The sequence below is a fragment of the Numenius arquata genome, chromosome 7 (genome assembly GCF_964106895.1).
Source record: "Numenius arquata chromosome 7, bNumArq3.hap1.1, whole genome shotgun sequence".
Lineage (NCBI taxonomy): Eukaryota > Metazoa > Chordata > Aves > Charadriiformes > Scolopacidae > Numenius > Numenius arquata.
In genome coordinates this window covers 22,766,774-22,794,131 of record NC_133582.1, presented here as the reverse complement: position 1 = coordinate 22,794,131, position 27,358 = coordinate 22,766,774, and the positions used below count along the sequence as shown (strand labels likewise).

The 27,358-nt window shown below is 35.5% G+C and overlaps 1 protein-coding gene across 2 annotated transcripts in view; it reads left to right on the top strand.

The window, feature by feature from the left end:
* Positions 1–27,358, top strand: part of CCDC88A (coiled-coil domain containing 88A) — an 81,284-nt gene that overhangs the window by 25,683 nt on the left and 28,243 nt on the right. For both annotated transcript variants that reach the window (XM_074150263.1, XM_074150264.1), the window contains exons 4-16: positions 2,267–2,336; positions 6,948–7,006; positions 7,572–7,655; positions 8,224–8,364; positions 10,311–10,480; positions 13,591–13,672; positions 14,365–14,523; positions 17,120–17,266; positions 18,248–18,392; positions 19,151–19,335; positions 21,508–21,645; positions 24,177–25,247; positions 25,812–25,939. In XM_074150263.1, coding sequence (XP_074006364.1) covers positions 2,267–2,336; positions 6,948–7,006; positions 7,572–7,655; positions 8,224–8,364; positions 10,311–10,480; positions 13,591–13,672; positions 14,365–14,523; positions 17,120–17,266; positions 18,248–18,392; positions 19,151–19,335; positions 21,508–21,645; positions 24,177–25,247; positions 25,812–25,939 — 2,579 coding nt within the window. The remainder of the gene's footprint in view (positions 1–2,266; positions 2,337–6,947; positions 7,007–7,571; positions 7,656–8,223; positions 8,365–10,310; positions 10,481–13,590; positions 13,673–14,364; positions 14,524–17,119; positions 17,267–18,247; positions 18,393–19,150; positions 19,336–21,507; positions 21,646–24,176; positions 25,248–25,811; positions 25,940–27,358) is intronic.

Sequence of the window (27,358 nt, the reverse complement as noted above, 5' to 3'; positions counted from 1 at the left end):
TTATGGTGAGGGTGACAGAGCACTGGAACAGGCTGCCCAGGGAGGTTGTGGAGTCCCCTTCTTTGGAGATTTTCAAGACCCGCCTGGATGCAGTCCTGAGTGATGTGCTCTGGGCAGTCCTGCTTTAGCAGGGGAGTTGGACTAGATGATCTCTAGAGGTCCCTTCCAACTCTAAAAATTCAGTGAAATTCAGTCAGTGAAATTAAAGTATTATGTTAGATTATACAAGTTTTTTGGTTGCTGCGTCATCTTTGTTCTTCTCTAATTACAATTGTGTCTCCTTTTTCTGAATGAAGCTTCTTTACCTCCTTACAGCATCACCAAACTCTTACTAGGTCTCAAACCAGTCTTTTGAGCCTATTCATTTCCTGGCAATGTAAGAGTGTGGAATTGTTCTCAGCAGCTGATTCAGGAGAACTGATCCCCCTTTACATTTTGGTAGGCTTGGGAGGTTTAATGCAGGGAGCTTCTATGACTCCCATGGGTGCTCTGTCAGTGTCATTTGACAGATGATGTCTGAGTCTTTAATAAAATAAATGCTAGCAAACTGTAAAAGTTTGTACAACCGAGGCAGAACTTTGTAAATAGGCTTAGTTTATTTTTGCAGGTTAAACAACAGTTAAAAGAAATACGTGAATTTTGGGACACATGGGTTCCAATTTCAGGTTTTTAATAGAAGCAGTAATTTCAAAAGCTGACACAAGTTGGGAGCAGTGGCACTGAGCTTGCTGATGAAGTTAACACCGTGTGACAAAAAAGGTGGTAGACATCTTTGAAGCACGATAGAGGTGTTGTAAGAAAAGAGGTAATAATATCATTAGTCCATAGAGGACATGTTTCTTGGCTACCCCTGCTTGGATGTTGCTTCACAGTAAGAAAAGCTTTGTAATAGCATCATGGAATTATTTGAGCTATTACAAAAAAACACACAACAAAAAAGCCACCAAGCGCCCACTTTTTAAAGTATGTGTTTTTCTTTTGTGGTAGCTATAAATACTTACTGAATTCCTTATATTTTATTTGTTCTTTATTAATTTAAAACTTCCTATGGTGTACTTCATATCTTTTTTTTATTTGAAAATTTTCTGTATCAAGATCTCAGAAGTACAAGAGTCATAGTTGATTGAAATTCATTATATTCGAGCAGGTCAAAGCTATTTTCTCTCTCCTTATAATTTGTCTCAGGCATATGCAATGAAAGTATGTATCTTTCAGTCCAGTGTTAATCAATTCAGATGTATTTTTTCATGTCCTATATTAACTTGTGAAAGTATAGTTCAAGTATAGTTACAGCTAATAATTTCCACAGGTGTTTTTCAAGTAATATTGTAGTTTTTCAAATTTGACATAAAATGAGTTGACTTCTGTTACATTTTTAGCTTACAGTATGACACCTGGTATGTGTATTTTGGATGTAAAGTGGTGATGGTTCTGGAATATGTTGCTTTTGATTATGTATTAATGAATTTGTCACTGTGGACAAACAAAAGGCGTGACCCCAGAGCTGCTGATAGGATGGCATCTGCTGTGAATAAACATCTGGGAACAGGAGGAGGACTATTCTGCTTCAGAAGAATTAGGCTCTGTCTAGACTGGGGATTTGACCTGATTACAGCCATTACTGGCTGACAGAAACTATCCATTGATACAATCTATAGAATAGATAGGCAAAGCTGCTGCTTGAGTGTGTGGGACTTGCCAAACTAAAACTCTGCCTGATCATGCAAATAGGATTTTTTACCTTTGTATTCAGGATTTTCCCAGCATAACTGCAGCAAAACCCCCTGTAATTTTCACAACCACATTTTTGCGAGGCCTCTGAGACTATGGACATGAAATAGAGGAAATTGATCTTTTGTGGTATAAATGCAACTTAGAGCAAATAAAATAAACATCTAGCAATAAGCTAGTCAGAGAAACATGAACACTAATAATTTAAAGTGGTTTTGCTGCATTCTGAGACACAGGATCTAGTTGGCTTAAAATCCATAAGCCAGCTCATTGCCACGAGAGGATTTTACTGTGTTGAGATGGTTTTGCAAACCAGTAAAACAAGGCTTTTGTAGAAGTAATTCATACTTGTAAGTTGTTTGCTTTTTTTTTAATTAGAGTAAAATAATTTAAGTATTGAACATGTCTGTATTAAGACCTGAAAAACTTTAAACTACTCATGTAGTACAAATTTCTCTTTAGTATTGGTTAGCATTTGATGTTTGCTTTCGTTCAATACTTATGATTTAAGTAATATTTTAATTTACTTTTGTAGGAGAATTTGCAGCAGTTGATCATGATGTCTTTGCCAAATGTATTAATAATTAGCAAAAATCCTTTTTCTGGTAAGTTTATTTTTAACTAAGATGAAAATCTATATTGGTGTAATAATTTGTATTATTTCACTGGAAATAAAATTCATATAGGAGTGAGCCTTTCAGAAGAAGATTGTGTAAATTCCTTTAGGAAATAAGTGGTTTAATAGTGATGAGTAATATTTTCTTTGTTCACACCAAGGGTCCACACTTTACAAAAATGTGTGCTGTCTAAACCTCAGCGCTGGCTGTCGTTAGGATTTATACTGAAACAAAGTGCATTTTCCAGTGAGCCACTGGATGACAAAGTATAAGTTTCATGTGTTCCTACCTACTATGCTTTCAACTTTCTTTACCTAAGCCACTCCTGAGAAAATTGGCAGTTCAATGCATCTCACTTGGATGATCCAACTCCTAATCCTTGTTTTTCCTTCCCCAAAACTCTCCTGCTTCTCTTGCATCGTTACCTGAAAAATATTGCAGTTGACCTTCTTGCTTTCTCCCCTGAACTGACACTGTCTTCTCCATGCTCCCACCTTCTCTGCTTCCAGCTCTGAGAGTTGCAATTTTCAGACCAAGAAAATTAGCCTGTATGGACCCAGCTGACTATCCACAGCCACTTGGGAATCTCTGCACCATGCTCTCAATTCCAGAAGCACGGAGCAGACACACCTGGCCAGCATGGAGCCACAATGGATTGGGCAGAATTTATTTACTTGGGTCTAATGTGTCCCATGTGTTCTACTTCTGATGTTCTAGCACCTCAGCAGAGAGGTTAGGAACTACTCTAACAGGCTGTGTAGCTTCCCCTGGCTTTTTTTTTTTTGTTTATTTAAGATGTCTTACATGCCATGCTTCTGTGTATGTGAGACAAGATTTTTGTCATGAGCAAGAAGAACCATCTGTGTTACCTCACTTTTCAATTCCAGGGTTCATAATGTTGATGCTTTCCATATCGCATCTGCATATATCCCATTTTTGTAGGTATCTTGATTTAATTTTTTTTATTTTTACTTTCTGCTTTTGAATATTGCTGCTTTTGCTTCTGAGGTCACAGCCTTTTAAGTTTTTATATGTGTAGACGCTGTAATCTATCATATGCACCAAGAAGTGTAAATGTGGTTTCTTCTTTTCCAAAAGAATAGAATCCAACATGGTTTTATATTTTGATTCCAAACTTTCTTAAGGTTTTCAAAAGACTCCATGGGTGTGCCTAGAGACCAGATTTGGTGAAAAAAACAGATTAAAAAACACATAGTATTGTTTTTGTAGTTATGTTTTTTATTCTCTTTAAGATACTGAGACAAAATATGCCTTAACAATATCATCTAGTATAAGATGAAATTTTATTAAAAATGCACTACAAAACCTCACAAAGATAATTTAATATTCAGTTGTAAACATAAAAACCTGTGCTTTAATTAATAAGAAAGCTTCTTCTGGTGTTGGGACCTCAGCTAAGTCTATGTAGCTTTTGTGGTATGGCAACTGGAATGTCTGGTAGTATACACATTGCTCTCCTGTGGGGACATTATTGGATTTGTGAGAAAATACGGACTGTATTGTAGCATAGTCCACATATTAAAAATATTTTTTACGTATGGGCAATATTCTTGAAGGCATTTCAGATTCCTACTTGAATTCATCATGGAGTTTGATCTGAATCAGAAGATGGACCTGTTCTTTTTGGGTTCCATCCAGAACCTTTCCCCTTTGAAAGTTAAAACTGCTCTTGCTGTGTCAACTTGAAGAGGACCTCATCCCTACAGGGACTTTCATGCTTTTTTCCTTTGTTGGGCAAGTGTAGTAAAATCAAACCTTGGTGACCTTTTGAGAGACTTGCTATGTAAATCTAATTGCATCAAGGCAAGTCCCCATAGTAAAAGTTGATTCTCTGATAATGATTAGGATTTCATCCACTAAAGCTTAGGCTGTAGCTGTGATTTTTTTTTTTTTTTTTTTTTTTTTTTTTCATAGATGTGTCCCAGTTTTTTGCCTTTGCACTGCTTTGCACTTAAGGAATGATTAGTAAAGAAATACCATAAGATGACAAATTGCAGAAGGCAAGGGCAGATAAGATTTCAGGAAGAGAAATGTGTTTGCCTGTGTCAGAGGCAGCTGGCTAATCAAGGAAAATGCAGATAGAATGCTGGATTTGAGCTTTGGTAAAAAAGAGGTCATCAGAGACTTTATCAAGAAACATGTCAGTTGAGCTAATTGGCAGGAAGCCAGTTTGAGGAGAAAACTGGAGGAGAAGAGCTACAGCCTGTGACTGTAAATGTTAAATTACAGAGGAAAAGGAGATAATGACGAGTGAATGTTCTTTTACGGGGGAAGAGCAAGGATTAAAACAAGTTCATATTTCTGAGGGAGCAGGCCAAGGGAGGATGGAAGGCTACAAAGGACATGAAAGTCAGGGATAAGAGTTGAGTGCAGGGAAGATCAAAGGATAGGATAGGGTAGGGACAAAGTTCAGGCAGCAAGTTGGAGGGTATAGAAAAGAATTATCTATTTCTGTAGTTGTGATGGAGAAAAAGGAAGAAAAACATTCAAGATGGTTGGTAGCAGTGGGAAGCTGAGGTTGTTCAATATTTTGCCATGTTTTTTTAGGGACTCTGGAGGAGAGACATGGAAGCAATATTCAGACGGGCTTTTAAAAGCCACTTGAGATGCTGAAGCAGTGAGCAAATGAACGTTCAAAGAGGAGTTCAGGGATTGCTTAGAAAAAAAGTGATTAATTTATTAGGATAAATGAATGTAGGATGCAAGATGTTGGGATGGATTCCTTCTTTTACAGTATTCTGGCTAACCTTTATTGATTAAGACAGGCAGCCAGGTGGAATTCCCCTTCTTTAGCTGAAGTAGTATGTATGCTTCTGATGAAAGGTGTTCATTGATGTTTTCTATGTAAAAGACTTCACAACTCAAGTCTTTAGGATACAAGAAGTCTCTATAAATGATTAAAAATCTCCCATTTAAGCTCATGTTCTTTGTAACATACCTACTTGACAAACCTCTTTTGAAAAATTTAAACATTACATGTTCATTGGGATTATACATATCTGCCTCCAAAAGAAGCAGGTTGAGTCATTGTTGAAAAAAGGTTCTCTAATTAATATTAAAATGCACAGAGAACTGAAGCTATGAGGAAGGTGGAGAAGCTTAGCATCTATCTTTCATCTCTGCTTTATGGCAGCAGGCTTGACTGTTTACTGAAAGCTAGTCAAAGTCATTGAGTGTTTTCTATCCTTTTAGGTATTTTCTTGATTTCTTTTTAATTTCCTTTTTTGATCAAGATTACCTCGTGTAACTTTTTGAGAAGGGTTTTACATTTGCAACATTTATAGTTGCAAATATACAGTTTTACATTTACAAAATACTGTAGTGGATCAAACCAAAGGTCAATTTTTCAAGTGCTTGTAAGTGAATGTTACTTCTCTCATATGTGGGGGCTCATCCAAAATAGACTTATTTGCCCAATGTAGAAGATTGTAAACTGCCATTTTGGAAAGAAAGTTCTAGTTGAGCTTTGTTTTAGATGCTTATAATCGTCTCGTGATTGTTGGAGCTCGTATGTGATCACGGAGTCCTTTAAGAAGAAGGGACTTCAGTCACTTAGGTCAGGTTCAAGAATGACTGTGCATACATTTGTCCATGCTAGACGATCGCTGTGGTGTTGGCTATTTGGACTGAATCTGTTGGTAATGGTAGCAGCTACACCAGCTGTGTTGCAGAGTACAGTTTTGAAGAATAAAGGTCAGATTTCTAGCCAGACCCAGCATTACTATGTTTGACAGCGTAGCTTTTGTCTGGATAGCTAACAATGAAATAAACTGTTGACTGTAATCCACAGTATATTTAGAAAGGATGCTATTAGGACCCTTTTATGCCTAGATAGCCCAATGGGTGGTGTTTTCTATTAGAGTAAAGCAAAATGATATATGACCATATAGACTTCAATTCCAACTAGCCTAAGCTGTTTTGCCATCCTTAAAGCATTTGATTTGTGGTTGCTTATATTCTAGATAGAGCACATATTTAGTAGCAGGACAAGGACATTTTGAGTGTAAAAAGTAAGAAACATCTTTATTAATCTGTAAACAGAGTTCTTTAGCTTAAGCTTCTTTCAGAGATTAAGATGCTTAAGGCCAGATTTGGAAATACATTTTGATTTTTAGATGTTTAGATTAGAATATCTAATAAAGCTTTATAAACTAGTTTAAATTAACTTGTCACCAAACTCTTACAGCTTAGGGGTGGCAAATAACTTAAGCGCTTTTGTAAGTATCTTGAGATACCTGAAATAACAGTTGAAAACTTGATTGTAGGTCTCCAAAGCACTTTTGAAAATGTCACTCTTAAGTTTTGCTTTACAAAGGGCTGAAATCATGTTTTTTCCATTTGGAACTATTGTGGATGTTAAGCTACTTGTTAAATGCTGAACGTTGGCAGTTAAATGGCAAAAAGGACTAAGCTGAAACCTGGAAAGATGGGGGTTTCTTCATCTTTTTATTTTCCTAATTAGGTTAACATAAATTATATTAAAATAATGAGAAAACGTGATGCTTTCTGAGGGGTAGAGGAAGAAACCCCAATTACCATTTTACACCTACCTTTTTTTTGTTCTTGTTTTCTTCTTAGAGCCAGGTACTGAAGAAATAAAAAAACTCCTCCTGCTTTTACTTGGTTGTGCGGTTCAGGTAAGTTTGATATAAGTTTGTAACTGTATGAAATTATTTTAAGTGTTACTTATGTCTTTTCTTACTATTTTAATGTCTGAGGTGGTATATAATTTTGACCTTCCTTCCTCTAGTGGTACTATTGCATTCCTTGGAAGTATGGATATTCTTACAGTTAAAACAGCCACAGCTGTGCACTTCTTATATTTTATTGTATGAATATAGCAAGCTGTGTATGTAGGATTTATAATAGTTTATTGTAATATTATTACTTTACCTGATACTGTAAAGAAAGAAAGAAAAAATTTAATAAGTAGCTATTTTAAGAAACCTCCTCCTTCTCCCTTTTCAATAGCTGGTTTTTTCTTTATAATTTTATTAGTGTTGAAAGTTGTTATAATTACTATAACATGGCATAAACCAGGTGTTTATCAGTCAATAGAATTATTGGGTAATAATTTAGCAATGTGACCATTATAATTTCAAATTTATCATGTTTCGCTCTTAGAAATACAAAGGAAGAATGAAAATACTTGTGCTTTTTTTTATATATGTATGTACATAAAATAGATTTCTTTATTTGTAGTGTCAGAAAAAAGAAGAATTTATTGAAAGAATCCAAGGTCTGGATTTTGACACGAGAGCAGCTGTTGCAGCCCATATTCAAGAGGTATATTGGTTTTTTTGCGCATTTAACTTTTTTTGGAAGTGGAATATTGTACTGTAAGAAGATTAATTGCACTTGTTCAAAAGCAAGTAATCAAGTTCATGATTGTATAACTACTGTTTTTAGTAAGCAAAAAATGCTTTTCTTTTCTAACTTGATTTACAAAAAGATTTCATGATCAAGCTCTTTTGGATTACATTGTTAAAACAGTAGCAGGGAGCAAGTATGTTGCTCCAAGAATTTCTTAGAATTACAGGAGATTTACTTTAGTGAAATTTTCATATGCAAACTTATTTAGAGCATACAAATCAAATCCCATATATGTGATACGTAATGTATATTATGTCCTAGTCACCTTTTGCTTTTATTTTGCCAGAAGTACAAGTTACTACCTTCAGGTAGATAAGAAACTATTCCATAACATACCCATTTAAAATAGATTAAATTGTTTTTTTGTACCTTTTCTAGAGAATTTAACCCATAGAGTTTCAGCTTTATTTTCTTAGGCTTGCTTCCTATTTCTACAATTTAAAGAGGGTGGCTTTTTTCTTTTCCATTTCATTCCGTGTAGGTAACCCATAATCAGGAAAACGTGTTTGATCTGCAGTGGATGGACGTCATTGTATTGACACAAGAATATGTTGAACCTCTCTTGAAAAATATGGTGTTACACTTAAAAAGACTTATAGATGAAAGAGATGAGCACTCAGAGGTAAGGATATGGTTTATTGCATAAGAGAAATATAAGAAATAATTTTTTGAAAATGATACAGCTTACCATTTTTATAACTAATAGTTTAATATATGTTCTGTTAGCATATTTAAGCAAGGGTTCCTTACTGCCAGAAAGTTGTTTGAGGTAGTTACGGTGTGCATACTGGTTGTTGAATACTGTGACAAACTAGAAAAGATAATAGCAGATGATCTTCTTCATGTAAGCAGCGTCTGAAACAACTTTAAATAACACTCATCTGTAGTTGAAAACAGAAAATCCAAAGCTCTATCAGCTGAAGTTTCCAGGAGTCGGTAACCTGTTAGTTCACAAGCCAGTCACTGAAAGGTGCCTATTATGTTACTGTATCCCGTTGTACAGCTTTGAGTGAACTGGAGCAGAAATCATCCTAGGAGATGAGGTCTTACAAGCTTATGGCGAGGTACAATTGTTGTACTGTGTGAGAATCAAGAAACAGAAATGTATTTAATAAAAAATTGCAAGTTATAAATCATCTTGGTGGTGTCAGATTTGCCCCTCAGTAGAGTGTTGTCCTGGTTTGAGGCAGAACAAGGTAGTAACTTGTACTTGAGGTAGAACAGAACCAGCTTTATGTTCAGTAGTTTTACTTCTTGGCTAAACCTCTTATAACTCACTGAAATTAGCAGCATATTGTGCAGAAAACTGTTCATTCTCAGGGTGATAAGACCTGTGTTTATGTTCATGTTGCAATATTCCTTTGACAGTTAGCAACTGTCTTTCCAGTTCACTGCCTTGATATGAGTAAAACAGAAACTTAACTGTGAGGGGAGAGGATGTGTGGTAATCCTTTTTCGCAATGCAAAGTAACTTGAAAAAGAATGATCTTCATATTAGGATAACACCTCTATTTATATGATGAAATAGGAATATTCCTCTAGGTCTGTTGCTTATTGGCAAGGATGCTGCTGCTCACTGAAGAACACCAGTTTCTTTAGAGTTTTATATTTATCCTCATGTTCAAGGAATTCATGCCATTTCATTACCAAATCCGTACTAAGTACTGATAATTTTGTGGCAGTGTGCTCAGGTGGCCAAGAAGGCCAACAGCATCCTGGCCTGTATCAGTAATAGTGTGGCCAGCAGGACTGGGGCAGTAATCATCCACTTGTACTCAGCACTGGTGAGGCCCCATCTCAAATACCGTGTCCAGTTCTGGGCCCCTTGCTCCAAGAAGGACATTGAGGTGCTGGAGTGTGTCCAGAGAAGGGCAATGAAGCTGGTGAGGGGTCTGGAGCACAAGTCTTAGGAGCAGCTGAGGGAACTGGGGTTGTTCAGCCTGGAGAAAAGGCGGCTGAGGGGAGACCTTATTGGTCTCTATGACTAGCTGAAAGGAGGTTGTAGAGAGGTGGAAGTCGGTGTCTTCTCCCAAGTAACAAGCGACAAGACAAGAGGAAATGGCCTCATGTTGCACCAGGGGAGGTTTAGATTGGATATTAGGAAAAATTTCTTCACCAAAAGGGTTGTCAAGCGCTGGAATAAATGGCCTGCAGAAGTGGTTGAGTAACCATACCTGGGGGTATTTAAAAGACGTGTAGATGTAGTGCTGAGGGACGTGGTCTGGTGCTGGTTTTGGCAGTGTTAGGTTAATGGTTGGACTTGATGGTCTTAAAGGTATTTTCCAGCCTAAATGACTCTGTTTCTATGACTTGGAAGTCTAAATTTGAGTAGTTTTAAGAATAGCCAAATGGTGCTGTTAAGTAGCTTTGGCTATTTGCTTTAGGTGTAGAGGTGTATGTAGGGCTTCTAACTTTTTTTACGGCAAAACTTTTCTATTATTCTTGCTTCCTTTCAGTCTTTGATTTATTAAGGCAGTGAATGATAGTAGTTTCTGACATAAATGGCACTCTGAATGCAATTCTGTGCTTTTTTTCCTCTCACTTTTTTATTTTTTTTAAATTTCTTAGACTATCATTGAACTCTCAGAGGAACGGGACTGTCTCCGTTTTCTACCTCATGCATCAGCAGCACAATCACCTTGTGGATCTCCTGGCATGAAACGCACTGAAAGCAGACAGCACCTGTCAGTAGAGCTAGCAGATGCCAAAGCAAAGATAAGAAGGCTTAGGCAAGAGCTGTGAGTACATGTGTATTGCAGAAGTGTGTTGGGAGTCGTAGGGTTTTAAAATCGTGTTGATTTTGCACAAAGTAGTACTCTAGACAAATTCTTCATTCTTTCAAATGGTAAATTGGTTTTAAATGCTTTTTTTAGTTATTGCACCCCAGGAAACATGTTTAGCATGTAAGCATATTTGTGGACCAGTGTGACAAACAACTTTTCATCTGTGTTTGTCTTAATCTGTATTACAAGTTATATTGATGTTTTAACCATAAACATACTGAAATCAGTGAACCAGAGCTATGGCAATTTTCTATCTTTTGTGCTCCGAACAACTAGCTATGTTTGAACAATCATTGGCAGGGGTGGTTATTTATGTTTGAGGAATAATGTAATTTGTAAAATGAGTAAATTTTATGGCTTGGGTCAGTTATGGTTTCATACAGTTTCCAACCTGCTATGTTCATCCAGTTAAGGGAGTGCTCTCTTCTTCCCCTGCTGCTGACCCCTTAGCTAAGGGGTATATTCCCCTCCTTCACCTCCCCCCGAGTACTGTGAAAAATCACTCCCATTGTAAAAAAGATCTTTGTTTCTTAGTTTTTCATATTCTAATTAAAACCTTTTTTATTCCTCCTATTTTATTAAGAAAACTGCTTCAGTAAGTATCAGTGGGTACCTAGTCTGTCTTCATAGCCTGGGAACAAATCTGGGCAGTAGTGAAGAGTTATTAAAGAGGAAAAATGGTAATAGGCCAGTGGAGAATCTCTTTGTCCCTATAGCAATGTGTGTAATATTGTTTTAGCAGAGTAAAGTATGTGCAGTTGGAACTTAAAATGCAGATGTTAAATCTAAAGAGATTCAATATGTATAGTAACTTGCCTGTAGTTTAGAAAAAACATAAATAAAAGATTTTTAATCCTGCGTATCTCATGGAGAGAGGACACAAGTAAAATTAAATTAAAAGTTGAAGGTAGCATAAAGTCACAATTATCAGCTCACTGGTCTGCTCTTATCAGAGTCAGTTGATCAGATCATCTCTAACTGGCTGGGTTAAGTATCTGGTTGATTTACTCAGAGGATCCCCTTCCCCCACTTCATCTTGGATCTTCATGAAGAATAGAGAACAAAAAGATATGGCTCTTCTTTTCTGATGTCTGTATTATTATGTGTCTACTGAAATGAGCCCGCCCAGGATATTCTATAAACAGCTGCACCAAGAAAATTAGTGAAAAAATTGCTGTTATTAGTGTGATTGACAGTTAATAGATAGCCTAAACAGTGAACACTGGTATGTTCTGTATAATTTAGTACAATCCTCTCTAGTCTGTAGCTGAAGCATGCAATTAGGGCAACAGTGATGGCTTGGAACATTTCACATTTTGCACTCCCATTTGAATTCAATTTATAAATAAATTTCCTTTATGCGTAGCAGTATATTTAAAATACTAGACTTTGATAAATTAACTTCTGTCTGTAGCATTTGGTATTAAATGCTGCGTTTATTTGATAAATTTAAAATTAGATTCATTCCAGAGTTGAAAATATTAATCTTAAAATTTATTTATAATCTGGTTCTGGCAATGAACCTTCATATCTGATTTAGTATGCCCTGCAGCTAATAGAATTTCGTACAAAAGATCTGTAAAGGTTGTTTTTCTTTGCAGCATCCTGTACCAACAGTTGGATGCAAAACAGCGATTTGAGGCTTATAATATAGAAACTCCAGAATTGGAAATAGCGCACCTAATTTTCTATATTCAGTCCTGTGTGTTTTTTCTGTATAGAAAAATAATATATGATTATGAACGTTAATAGAAAAGTTGCTGTAATCTAACGTAATACAGAATACTTTTGTATTTCTGTATGATTTCTTAACATCCATGTAGAGGGAAAGTGGACAGGGACACTGTGGACAGTGATGTTGCAGATGAACCCTTGTATACTTGTAGGTTGTCAACATCCTTTTTGAAGCTATGTATGATTGCAAAAAGATCATTCATTGTGAGATTGGCTCCTTTTGTAAAATAACTGTTCTAGTTTTGTTTAAAACAAGTATATTTTTTGTTAGCATGATTACTTTTAGAGTGTATTATAGATTTCAGTCCATTAAATTATCTTATTTCCCACTTTTCTACTTCTATTTTGTTTCATGTGTGTATTCCAGAATATTAAATGATACAGTAACATGTTTGAATATGCAATATATCTTTTAAGGACATAAAATTTTGGATATGGCAGGTTTTTTCAACCATGAATACTGCTTGTTCTGAAGTGCAATTGTGTTTTGAACATTAGGTATTCTGTGTCTTTGGGTGAATTAAATATTTCCCTTGCACTTACACATTGTTTAATGAACTCATTTTTTAACAAACTGATTTTTTTGAGTGTTGAGAAGTAACTGTTATCTGGAAGTTAGAAATGAGTCTTGTAAAAATTGTAGTATTCTATGTCAAATTGTTTTTATTACAAATTTCTGAATAGACTAAAGCAGACACTGTTGTTCCATAAAAATAAAATTCATTATGCATTTCATAAAATTATGGCGATTAAGTAGTACCTCCTTTTAATGAGTAAAGGCACCTGAAAACCTTAATTCTTCTCTGTAAGAAAAAGAAAAATTACAAAAATATAAAAGTACTTTTAAAATTGGCTTTACTTGATCTGTGACAGGATACATCAGTGATCATTGTTTGGTTCTCCTGGAAAATATTTGGACCTTTTCAGTGTATATTTTCAAATTATTTTACGTTTACTTTTGGATGTGAATCACCTGATGCCTGTTCATGTGTATTGTTTGGAGTTTTTTGCCTCCCTGCCCCCCCCAAAATCCCTTATCACAAAAAAATCCCTTATTACACCCTAATGTTTTCTGCCCCACATAAGTAGGAAATCTTAATGAAAAACAGTTTACAGGACTCCAAAAAATCTGACCAAAATCTGACCAAAAAAATTAAATATAGACTAAAACCTAAAGAGTAATGGCATATCTAAGTTTTACAGTCTGATGTCCATGAAATTCTGGGTTGCATAAGGGAAGTCTCATGAATCTCAGTGTTTTGTTCTCAAATGAGATGATAATTACCGAGTTTTGCAGTCATATTTAATTGTGTTGTGTTTTCTCTTTTAAGTGAGGAAAAGACTGAGCAGTTGCTTGACTGTAAGCAAGAACTGGAACAGATGGAAGCTGAACTAAAGAGACTTCAGCAAGAGGTATGGGTTTTGTAAATTTATCATTAAAAAAAAAAATTGGCAAAAAAAAGCTGCTACCACTAGAATGATCCCCCCCCCCCGCTTTTTTTTGTATTAGGAAGTATATTTTCATACATTTTTTAATTTTGCACTCTGAACATGATCTTGTGTAATTTATTCCTTTATTTGGTCTAGTATGCTGGAAAAATATTGAGTTAAGTTAGTATTTCTTCTGTTTTTTGGTTTTTTTTCCCCATGTTCGAGCAATTTACCACCAACATATCCTATGAGTGTACATGTGCTGAATACTTCTCAAAAGCAATGCGCTCAAATTTTGTCTGGTTTTCTTTAAGCTTTGAGTCTGAGTTGATCATGAAGGAAAACATCTGATTCATTTATCATTAGGATATGAGTGTATAAATTATTGGGGGCCATTTGAGAATATTGTCCATAAAAGAAATGTGCTGTTTTGAAATCTACAAAAGTATAAATACCTCTCCTTGAAAAAGGGCAATGCAGTTTTCTTGGAAATACATCCTCTGGACCAAGCCTCTGAAATATATGGGTTTTTTTCTTTACCTTTCTCAGAATTAACTTATGATATCTCACTGGGTTTTTTTACCCCAGTTTAAATAATGAAGCAGCTATGTTATCCTTCAGCATGTACTGTCCAGTATTCTTGCCTTTAATATCTTTATTTTCATATTTTCTAGAATATGAATTTACTCTCAGATGCCCGTTCTGCCAGAGTGTATAGAGATGAATTAGATGCTCTTCGTGAGAAGGCAATTCGAGTTGACAAGCTTGAAAGTGAAGTCAGCCGGTATAAAGAGAGGCTGCATGATATTGAATTCTACAAAGCTAGAGTGGAGGTATACTAAGGAAAAAAATTACTGAATAACCATCATTTTTTGTTTGCTGTGGCTTTTTCAAAGTTATTTTGATGACTTAAACATTGGGATGTGAAAACAGTGTTATAGCTCCTTGCTCTGGGATAGATGATAGTCAGTCTGTTGTGAATAAATTACAGTTTTTAGGTAAGAATCCCTGTGTTTAATGGCATGCAGTTTCATTTGAGGTCAGCAGTATTCACCATAGCTCTAAGCTAGCAAAATTGGTAGGAGCCTGTGTTTAGGATATATGTTATGTATTGAGAAACCCAAGGATGAATTAATTAAAAATAGGCTATAAATGTAATAATTCCTTTCTCCTCACGTGGGTCTCCTAAGAGAAGGTAATTTTCAAAGTAAAGTGTTGAGGAAATAGTGGCTGTACACATAAATGAGTATAGGATGACTTTCTATGGTTAATATATACCAAGAAAAGATGCACTGACACCAGGCAAGAGATACTTGCAGTTCTGTCATGAATTAGAAGTTTAGGAAACAAATCATCAAGATGCAGGATGTTATTAGGCCATCATTCCCTCTGTAAATGGCAAATTTGTTGGGCAAATGCCAAGGTGGCAGAATTTGTGAAAGAAACAATTACTTGTGGGAGTCAAAACTAATGAAAGTTTAAAAAAAATTTTTCAAGGTGGTCATTAAAAAGGAAAGGCTCCTAGAAAAGCAGGGAGAACTTGAAATTAATGCTTGCTGGAAAAAATACTATGTTCCCTAGATGTAGTTGAGATAGTTGTTACCCTTTCTTTAGGGTAAAAATGACCAAAAAGCAAAACCAAGATATTAGGCTGAACTATGATACAGAATATTTTTACATAACTTCTTTGTTTAATGTGGCCTCTTGGATTCACAAGTCTAGATGGGATCTTGGGAATTCATTCAGTCCTCCTGCTTTAGGGGAGGTATTTTTATATACCCATACCACTCCAAATGAATGCTTGGCATTAATCGATGCTTTAAGACCCGAGTGATGAAGCGTCCGCAGCCTTTCATGGTAGCCTTTTTCTTCTCTGAAGAGTGTGACATGTCAGGTGTCCTCTCTCCTGGCTCTTTGTGCTCTGCAGTCCCCACAGCATTCTGCATCACAAGGTGGATGGTTTTTTTTTTTTTCCTCTAGGTTCTGTCTTAATTCGTATCGTTATTAAAATTGAATCCCTTAAAGGGGGTCTCATACTTTATGGTTTCACAAGTTCTCAATATGACGGAAAGATGACTTTTCTCTACACCTTCTAATAGAGCAGTTCCTAAGCAACATCTCAAAATCGTGAGCTGTGGTAACCTCCAGATTTTCTTCCCACAGAACTGCAGCCTAGACGTGATAGAATATCGCCAATATTCTAGTTATCACATCTGAAAAACGTCATGTACTAATGACCAGTGATATAACATCCTCTGGAAAGAGACTTCTTTCTTTGAATGTTAAAAACTTACAACCTTTTAATGAATATATACTTCATATGTCACAGCATGCTGTGATGAGAGGGGAAAAACCGCAAGGCAAACCCCAAATTTCTTTAATTTGTAGATCCTTCATCCAAAACTTCTAATAGTAGCTTTTAGTGAGAAATAAAATTTATCAACTGACATGGAAGTATCATATTCCATGAGTAAAATTGCCAGTTATATGCTTTTACATCTATTATTTTCATCAGATGCCTGTAAAAAAAATGCTCTATGTACATAAATTAAATAGGACTTTTGAATATGGCTTGCTGTATTTTAAGCATGCAGTTGGATTTTCAGCATCATGTCCTGACTTTGGACTTAAGTAAATGTGCCCAATTGCCTGTAAACCTAATTATGACCTGTAGGAAATGACTCTCAGATTTTGTTCTGTTTCCTACAATTCAAATAGTAGGGAGTTCAGTCTGATAATAAGTTATGGATTGAAAGGAACGTCTGCATCAGTCTCCAGTCTTTGACAGTGGCCAATAGTAGGTGCTTAGAGAAGAGTAAAATAACAGGTCAAGCACTTGGTAATACTTTCCTATTGTGCTTTTCCAGTCTCCAGCAGTCTCTGCTTAGGAAAATCATACTCAGAGGTGGTACTTTTGAGCTTTTAGGCCTTCTCTTGCATGAATTAAATAACTTCACAACAGATGTAAGCCTTTTCACCTACCCAATCATGCAGCAGTAAGCTCCACAATTCAGTTAACGTGATGTGTGAAGTACTTCTTTTTGTTTGTGTTGAGCCTGACACCTGTAATTTTTATTTGATGTCAGCCTTTTGCTTAGCTGTAGTTCGTATATGTGCAGTACATCTCTTCAGATCGCATCTCAGATCAGAGATATTTGGATTGTAATTATGAACACCTTATTTATTCTTAATGGTTTAGGTACCGTTTCATTTCTCTTAAGTTATGTAAAATTTTCTTTTAATAAAAAATTTCATGTTACAGTTATGTGAAATTGCTGTAAATTTCTTTTTCATAAAGTCTGTGACAGCTTCCAAATGAATGTTTTTGCATTAGAGCAACGTTTCTAAATCTAGGTATGATGTGCATCAAAGTTTGTATGAATAAGGAAATACTTTTGTTGAGATTTTTTTGTTGTTTAATTCTTGTAGGAGTTAAAGGAAGACAATCAAGTGTTGCTAGAAACAAAGACAATGTTGGAAGATCAATTAGAAGGGACTCGAGCCCGTTCTGATAAATTACATGAGTTAGAAAAAGAGAATCTACAATTAAAAGCTAAATTACATGATATGGACATGGTAAGTATAAATGGAGTATGACAAAGACAACTGATATGCATTGAATTCTATTTCTATTTTTAATAAAAGAAGAACTTCCAGTGAAAATGGTGTGGGAGAGGGAGAAGGTAATTCTTGATTTACTAACACTTTTCAGATAGGGTTTCCTGCAGTAGCTTTGGTTCTACCTTGGGAAGGAGAAATTGCAAAGGCAGTACTCTAAGGCAGTGCAGTGTTTAATCGGACAGCTAAAATATGATGATAAGAAATTAGAGACTCATTAGTAAGAACAATAGGATAATTTTTTTTTAATGAGAAGATAGGCTGTTGGCACTTAAATATTTAGATAAAAGAGGTTATTTTAACCAGTTCTTCTCCAAAAACTAAATATTCTAAATTATAAAGTCATAATTTGCCTGGGTGCTTTGGCTTTTTTTTTTTTTAGTTTTCCTTAAGAAGTGACAGATTATTATCTTCTGATTACTTTCATTTTCTGTAAAGTGTTGGGAGTTGCAGCTGCAGCTTTTTTCTCTTAAAGTAGCACGTGTGGGGAAAAGGGTTTATAAAGAGCCTGGTGAGACACTCTCGTCATGGCCCCAGTCCTGTTAGAGCTTTTTTGCATCAAAGTAGTCTTATGATAGTTTAGAGAAGGTAAAATTTTGCTTCTCTGTCCGTTTGGTTTTTGTGTGTGCTATCAAGCTGTGCTTATCATCTATACTTTCTTTCCTGATATACTGAGGGAAGTGAACTTTGAAAAAGAGTAAGTAGTCATTACCATAGGTTATGATGAGAAGAGATTCTTCTCTGCATATTTTTCTTTACTGGTTGTTACATTTCTTTTTTCTAAGTGCTCCATTATTTTGTCTGTTCCTCCCTGTGTCTCACTATGTGTTAGCAAATCAGAAAATATACCTGGCATTTCTCTGTGGCATACTAGATACTAAAATATTTTGTGCATGTTGAGACATTTTTTTTTTAGTTATATGTGAAATAATTTTTAAGGAGCGTGATATGGACAGAAAGAAGATTGAGGAACTCATGGAGGAAAATATGACTCTAGAAATGGCTCAGAAACAAAGTATGGATGAATCATTGCATCTTGGCTGGGAACTTGAACAGATAAATAGGACTACTGAACTTTCTGAAGGTAAACATTGTAATACTTGCAAACTGATAAAATAGAAAAATTGAAAGCTCAGAGGCTGGATAGCATTAGGAAATTACAGCTCCTGACTTCTAAAGTACAGTATCTTTTGTCCTCTGGAGAGATGTGACAGTTTGAGGGTTATTTTTATATTTGTTTTTGTTGTGTTTGGTTTTTTTTTTGCATGGTCCTTTGTATCCTTGGAAATACATCATACGTTAAAGGTCTCATTCTTGTGATTCTTGTTCACTTAGGCAGAGGTGTAAAACCCGTAAATTTGTTGGAGTTACATTGTGTTGCCATGTAAACTTCTATACCATGTAGCCCATATCATGAGTTGTCTTGCTTTACTGTTCTCAAAGTTAAGAAAGATTTGTTAAGGCTTCTCAGAGTAATTGTTTGCAGAGATAGCTGTGGCAAAAATTGTGATTCTTCCCAGTATAGCATATTTGGTCATACACTGGATCCCATACAAAGGATTTGTGGAAATTTTTAGATGTGTCTTCAGTTGCAGGAAACAAATCTCTGCTGTGACTGGGAACTGTAGCCATGAGTATGACATTTCTTTGTATGCATCTGCAGTGTTGTCTGTCAGGTAAGGAGGATGGGTCATTACTCCTAAATAGCTCCATTCACCAAGGAGGTATTGGAGGACCATCAAAGGCTTCTAAATCCTCTAATTCTAAAAATGCAAAGTCCAAGAACTCCAGGTAATGGATAACCTTTTTTTTTTTTTTTTAAATGGTGTTTTCCTCTTACAGTGCCACAAAAGTCGCTTGGTCACGAAGTAAATGAACTGACATCAAGCAGGTTACTGAAGTTGGAAATGGAAAACCAAAGTTTGCTGAAGACAGTGGAAGAACTACAAAGCGCAGTGGGTTCTGCAGAAGGCAGTAGTTCAAGGATTCTTAAAATGGAAAAAGAAAACCAAAGACTTAGCAAGAAGGTAATCATCAGTGTATGTTTGCATTGTGTATGTGTTGCCTAATGTTGCTTACCATCTTCTTTCTAAAGGGCAATTTTATGAATTGCTGTTATTTTGGGTAAAGTATTACTAGGGTCTAAGTGGTGTTATGCTGTTTGTTAAGTTTATGGTAAAAAAGAAAACCACCTCAGAGAGGTTTATCTCTTGTTTAATTATGCTTTTTTATCAATGTAAGAATGTGACTATTCAGAAAAGTCTTTTATCAGTGAGAAAAAAAATCAATATATTAATATTGGGGACATAAGGAGTAATGAAAGTGTTTTATGATATTTGAGAACGTTATTTTAATTTTTGTAATTATTAAGCAGGGGAAAGTACGTATACATAGACATATCGGTTTGTCTTCACCTAAGCAGAAAACTTGGTCACATGTCCTCATTCATAACTGAGGGAAGATGGACCAAGGAATTGATGAGCAAGCGAGGAGGAGTTTGTCAGATTTATCTGTGCTAATCTACAATATTTTACTCTCCAAATCATGTATATCAAATACATATGAGGACTAATTACAGTGGAGTGAAATGTCTAAAGTTCCTGAAATATCTGCTGAAGTAAAAGCTGTGTCAGATGTTAGAGAGACTATTCTTAGAGACGAGTGGGTAAGAGATAATTAAAAAAAATAAATTGAAAGAAATCCCTTCTGTATTCCATACTTCTGTGCTTTTTCTGATTTCTTAACAACGTGGTATTTTTTGCAGCAACCTATGTGCTGCTTTTGGTTTCTGTGCAGTACCAGAAAGACACCTAGAATGGATACAAAAGAAAAGAATAGATATAGGAAGCAAGCAATAGTAGGTCCCTGTGGTTGTCTGATACTGTTTTTATCACTTTGGATGTCTGGCAACATGTCCTTTTTCTCACTTGCCCCTAAAAACAATGTTCTGAACAGTGATCACTTCAGAAAAAGGTGTGAAGTTGAATAAAATGTCTGTTATGAATCCCGTATACATAGTCTACTTCTATCTGGATGTGCTTTCTCTTAAACCACTAGTATAGAGTCTTAAGAGATACAGTGACTACAGGAACTGCCAGTGCCCAGTTGGCAGCTGGGCAGGTGATGGGTAAGTTTGGCTCACAGATGGAGGCTGACTGCACCCCTGCTGGGGCAACTGAGCCAGTTACTTCTCCTTTGCAAAAAATGGTGGAAGTGCCAATATCCCTGTAAAAATGCATTAATCTGCTAAGCGAGGGTCCAGGAAAATCTGAATTTGAGAGGAAGAGGGAGAGAGAAGCAGATGACTGCTCAATCATTCTCATCCTAAGAGAATGCGTTAATTCAGGTCTAATTGCAGGTCTAATAATTCAGGTCTATTTAATGCAGGCCTAATTGATGCCATGCTTTTTACATTTTTCCAATCAACAAATAGCTTCGCTGAGGAACAAATTCCATTCCACTACCTTTTTGTGATTTTATTTCTCGGTATTATTTCACACCAATTTAATGTATAATTCAGACAATTTGTTTGTAAAAGTATTTCCCCTGCCAGGGGTCAGAATTATGTCTGGACTGCTCTAGGATTGGGGAATGTGGACAGAGTTCATGTAGTATATAAAACTTCCAGCAGATGATTGTTCACCAATGTGTTGCTTCCAAATAACTAATTATAACTTAGATGTGACAGAAAAATCACACTTGGTTATTTCACTCGTAAATAGTTTTGCTGTGGGGTGACATTAAGAGAGTTGGAGTCATTTGACAAAACAAACCTGTATATTTAATTCCCAAGGAATCATCGTAAGTATCTCTTGAACTAATTAAGTAAGATCAAACAACATTCAACCCTTGTAAGCTAAAAGGGACTTGGAGGAGCAGTATAAATCTCACCAAAATGGAATTTTAAAAGAAAGAAAAAGATTCTTGGGAAAATATCCAGAGCCTAGTAAAATCTGACCAGTTTTCTTGTGCCAAAGTATTTTATGGATATGATCTTCTGAGCCAGGCAGAAAATTCTGGCAGAAGTAAACTTATTCCTAGAAGAGATGAATTGTTTCAGGTAGAAAATAGAAAATTCTATTTTATTCTTTCCTTTAGCTTTCTTTATTCATTTCTGCAAGGGTATCTTCAACCCAGCTAAGAGTAATACTATTGTCATTTTTAAGTACATTTTAAAAGATTTGTTTCTTTTTCCATAGCTCGAAGAGCTAGAGAATGAAATTAGCCAAGAGAAACAAAGTCTCCAGAACAGTCAAAATTTGAGTAAAGATTTGATGAAAGAAAAAGCACAGCTTGAAAAGACACTTGAAGCACTTCAAGAAAACTCAGAGCGACAAGTGAGTAGAAGACTTAAAAGTTTTAATGCTGTATTGTAATGTACTGTTCTCCTTTTGTACTTTTTTACAGGCGTGAAGGGATTATCAATGTAGCAGATTTGATAAAAGAACATTTCTGCAGCAAAATAGCTTGTCTAAGACCTGCAGCCAGGGAATGGCATGACTCATTTTTAGCTGAGGCTTTACTGTTAGTTTTAGAACTTTTTACTGTTTTGTAATGTTTCTGTGGCTTTCTTGGGCTGCGCGTTTGCTTTAGTTGCTTAGAGGGTGTAGCTCAGCCAAAACAGAAAGTTGGGAACTTTGGAGGTAAGCCAAACACCTCTCAACGGAGGAAAGCAGGTTCCAGACAGCTTGTCAGTGTTTGAAGTAATGTCGGAGTATTAATGAGAACTACAGCAGCCTGTCCCTCGAAGGGACCTGATGCAGACCAGTGTAGCAGAGCTGGTCTGCTGCTCTGCTGCTGCCTCTCTTCCTCCTGTGTCGCTCACAGTCTTTTCTATCTGGAGTAGGAACCATCATATCCAGCTTGATAATGTTCCCCTATACTAGAATGTTTTCTGTCTGTGACTTATAGGTAGATAGCAGAATTTATTTTTGGTTTCCAGAAACTGGCATCTGGGTCTTTGTGAAAGATTTAAGCTGTGTTTGGATGCGTACTGAATGTCACTGATGTATTGTATCTAATGGGTGCTGACACCTTCTAAAGTTCTTTGCAGAGGACCTGCAGAAGGCAGCCACTAGGAAACACGAGATTTCCAATAACTTCTGGAAATCTCATATTTAGTAATCAAGTCCTTTAGAATTAGACTGTAGTTACCTTTATAAATTCCACTGATACTTTTTGATGAGACCGACATTTTAAAATTTAATTTAAAAGTACAGTATTTTGGAATACAGAATATCGTATTTCAAAAATTCTGAAAAATTTTGAAGTCCCAATTTAATCTGTAAATGAAATTCCAGACTTAAAGAGTGGGGAAAAAAAAAAGCTCGGAATCAAAGCTTTACTTTCATTTAAAGCGAACATTGAGGATGATTTTAAAGAAAGTATGTCAGCTTGTCTAGTTTAGAAGTGTTCATTATTACAATAATTGATTTATACATTGTGTTAGAAATGTACTCTAGGGGAAAAAAGGACTAAAACTTTCTGGAATAAGTCATAATAAGTCCCAGTTCAACCATCAGGGATACGTATGTTGTTTCAAATGTATTGGAGTAGGACTCACGTTTCAGTGGGACTATTTCTGCTTAAAAATAATACACTTATGCTGCTAATCCATCACAGCTCCTCTTTCATGTTTTTTACAAATCCTGTGCTGAAACTTACTGGAGTTGACTGTATAAGATTCATTTGATTTAATCAAAAATTAAGGAGGCATTTACCATGATTTTTTGTTAAATTTGGATTATAGAAGTAGAATTCCTGAAAAGTAATTATGCATGTTCAGTAACATACCAGGTTATGTAAAGAAGCGTTACAAAGTTGTGTTTTTAGACACTTGTTAATTAGTTTCTCATTAATCGCTTCAGAACATTTTGTTATTGCTGGGAACTGAGCCGTAGATCTTGTAATTAATAGTTACATTCAGACTTTTATATGAAAGAGCAGTCTGTAATTTTCTCAGTCTATTTTTCACTGGAACTAGCACTTTTGCTTTTCTCCAAAACAGTTTATTGTTGAAACATCCTTTATGTTATGGTATGTTATTAGTTGATTCTTAAATATTGATCTAAACAGTTTTCTGGATTTTGCTGTCTGTTGTTACATATCCAAATAATTTCAAATTATTTGGAGTAACTGAAAAAGTCAAGAAATACGAAAAGTTAAGATGTAAATGCTGCCTTTATCCTAGAAGCAGATCTGGGAATATGTTACCTAAGAAAATAATTCAGTTCTAATATGAATTACTTTCTCTGGAAGCTGTTTTGGAACAGCATATTCAAGGGTTCTTTTTAAGTCAAAAGTTAATGAAACTTTTTGTTTCTTCCCAAAATGTTACTGACTGATCAGGATGCCCTCACATCCCACAGATAACCTATATTTTTTCCAAGTGAAATAAAGGCACTTTTGCGACTCCCACACCTCCCTCCATCTCAAGTTTTGTTTAGAACTTGACTGCACTTTTGTTTTTTTGTGGACACGCCTCTCTGGAAATTACAGAGTTTAAGAAAAATAATCTAAATCTGGGTAAACACAAAGGAAAATTAAATGAAGCTACAAAATAGATAGAGCTTTGTTTTGGTTTATGCTTCATTAGTTTTATTTTTATGTTATCTACTAATATCCAAGAGGAAGGTACTTCAATATTCGCTTTGACTTATTTTGTTGTCAAACTTCCACCTGTGTACATACACAGTGTTTGTAATGCTGCAACTAAATACCAGTAGAGAAAGATAAATTTTTTGAAACTTAAAATAAAAGGGAAATGTGATGTAATCTTATTATCTTAGTAGCTTTCAGTTTATACATGGCAGTAATTACTTGTTGGGCTGTCACTCACCAGAGTTTACAATTTTTCCTCCCAAATTAGATTAAGCTATTAGAACAAGAAAATGAACATTTGAATCAAACTGTAGCTTCTCTGAGACAACGCTCACAAATCAGTGCTGAAGCAAGAATGAAAGAAATTGAAAAAGAAAATAAAATCCTTCATGAATCTATTAAAGAGACCAGTAGCAAGTTAAATAAGATTGAATTTGAAAAAAAACAAGTCAGGAAAGAACTGGAACACTATAAAGAGAAAGGGGAGAGAGCAGAAGAACTTGAGAATGAGCTGCATCATCTGGAGAAAGAAAATGAATTATTACAGAAAAAAATTACTAATTTAAAAATTACTTGTGAGAAGATCGAGGCCTTAGAACAAGAAAACTCAGACCTAGAAACAGAAAACAGAAAACTCAAAAAGACTTTGGATAGCCTAAAAAATCTCACATTTCAATTGGAATCCTTAGAAAAGGAGAATTCACAACTCGATGAAGAAAATTTGGAATTAAGAAGAACAATTGAATCCTTGAAGTGTACAAGCATTAAAGTGGCGCAATTACAATTAGAAAATAAGGAGCTGGAGAGTGAAAAGGAGCAACTTAAAAAGAGCCTTGAACTCATGAAAGCCTCGTTTAAGAAAACTGAACGCTTGGAAGTCAGCTACCAAGGCCTAGACACAGAAAACCAAAGGCTACAGAAAGCCCTTGAAAACAGCAATAAGAAGATTCAGCAATTAGAAAGTGAATTACAAGATTTAGAGACTGAAAATCAGACTCTGCAAAAGAACTTAGAAGAGTTAAAAATCTCTAGTAAGCGCCTAGAGCAATTGGAAAAGGAGAATAAGTTGTTAGAGCAAGAGACTTCTCAACTGGAAAAAGACAAGAAACAGCTAGAAAAAGAAAATAAAAGGCTTCGACAACAAGCAGAAATTAAAGATAGTACTTTAGAAGAAAACAATCTAAAAATTAGTAATCTGGAAAAGGAAAATAAATCTCTATTTAAAGAAATAGTTGTGTATAAGGAGTCGTGTGTACGCCTGAAAGAATTAGAAAAAGAAAATAAAGAGCTTGTGAAAAGAGCTACCATTGATAAGAAAACCCTTGTCACTTTACGAGAGGTAAACAGGAATTAGTTACCATGCCTGTCATAATCTGTTTGTAAAGTAGAGAAATTATAGGTGTATTTTTGAAAAAATTTTGTATTTTATATTTTTTATGCTTTAATCTGTATACTATTAGCATCTTTAATAGTTACAGTAGGGAAAGTGTTAGATAATTAAAATGTATATAATCATAATCAAACAGAGTAATATAAGCATATTACACTTAATTCTGTAAGGTAGTTTACAGACTACCATGGAGCCTTTGTTAAATGAACATTGATCAGATTCTTCATGTTAATATTTGTTTCGACTGAAACATTTCCCCTTTGCCATAATGTTCAAGACCAAATTTGAAAGGGAAGTTCTACAGAAAGGAAGGGAGTAGACAAGTACAGCGAAATCATGTTATAGCTACAACGTAATGTCGGATACAGCTGAAGGCTAAGAGTTAGAAGGACAGGAGAGTTAACATTGAGTTATTCAAGTCATGTAGTGATAAAAGACTCTTGCCTCAGCACTTCTAGAATTAAGACTACGTTGTTTGTATGATAATACTGACTGTAATTTTTTCTGTGGAAGGACTTGGTGAATGAAAAATTGAAGACTCAACAAATGAACAATGATCTAGAAAAACTTGCCCACGAACTTGAAAAAATAGGCTTAAACAAAGAGCGTCTCTTGCATGATGAACAGAGCAGTGATGACAGGTGAGAATGTCAAGGCCTACCTGGAACAGTGTAGAAATGAGGGTCTTTTTTATTCATAAAGATAAAGTGGTTTTACAGACTGGTTTTGTGCATACTCTTCGTTTTTTAAGGCACACTAGCAGACCTGAAATGGAACTTGCTTATTCTTTGAAATTAATAAGGTAGTTGATGCGCTTTTACATTCAGCTGTCTGTGAAAGTGAGTTACCACTTTTTGTTACTATGAAATTTCTTGAAGTGTGTCAGTAGATACACTTAATGTATAATTGAAATGTTTTACGATCTAGTTAGCAGCAGTAAAATAATAGGCCCAAAAGTGGGTTTTTTCCGTTTTGACTGCTGGACTGTTTTTTACGCTTTTGTCACATAATGGTTACCTTAAACTGTCTCAGTCTTTCCTTACAACTATTTCCCTGTAATTTTTCCTACCAAAAGGAAGCTGTTTGCCATCTCGCTTACACTGGCTGGGAATTATCCAAAGCTTTGAGCGTCTCCAAAACTCTATACTGGCTCTATTGCTCTACCACACCTGCCATCATAAAGCAGCTGCTCTCCTGACATCTGTTTCCTCTACTGTATGTTGTGTTCTGTCTTATCCTGCAGGGATTTAGGGAAAATTTGTGACAGGAGAAAAGCAGACTAGTATGGGCTTCTAGCCAATCTCTCTTTAACAATGCTATACAGTTGTGCTCTTTAAAAAAAGAAAATAAATTCTGCTGTCACAATATGTTATTACAACTGATTGTCATGAACACGTAGATTGATTTTTGGCCTTCTATATCAAAAGAAAACCAAACGATTTTTTTTTTTTCTTCAGTTTCCCTTTCTTGCTGCCAGTGCTCTGTTACTGGGGTAGTGCCAGAAGCCTATAGGGAGAATCTGTTACCACCTCTGTTTTCTGCTGCTGTCTTTCATCTACCTTTCTCAGCTCACAGCTAAGGAGTTCTTCTGTCAAGAAAAGTCCTCAGAACTTTTACTAGTGTGATTTCTTCTGATATAAACATTACTGTGTAGCACACAGCGGATAGTATGCATTTGTTTTTTCCTTAAGTGAATCTATCATACAAAGAAAAAACAATCCTTGAGCTGAGTTGAAGCTTAAACTGCTTAGATGAAGAAGTCCAGATTGAGCAGCATTTTTCTAAATCATGTTATAGATTCCAAGTGGTTCGAGTGAGTGCTCCCACAAAGAGAGAGAATATTGTTCTGTAAAGGTGCTTTTGCAAGTTATACTACATGAAAAGGTTTGAGTCTACTTCTGCTTTCCAGACAATGGCACTCAGCCTTTACAAGTGCTCAAACTCCTAAAGATCAAGTGTTATGGGTTCACTTGTCATAGGTTAGTTGGTTTGTGACATTATATGAATTATAACTTTGGACCATATAATACTAGTATTTCCTTTGCATTTTACAGAATGAT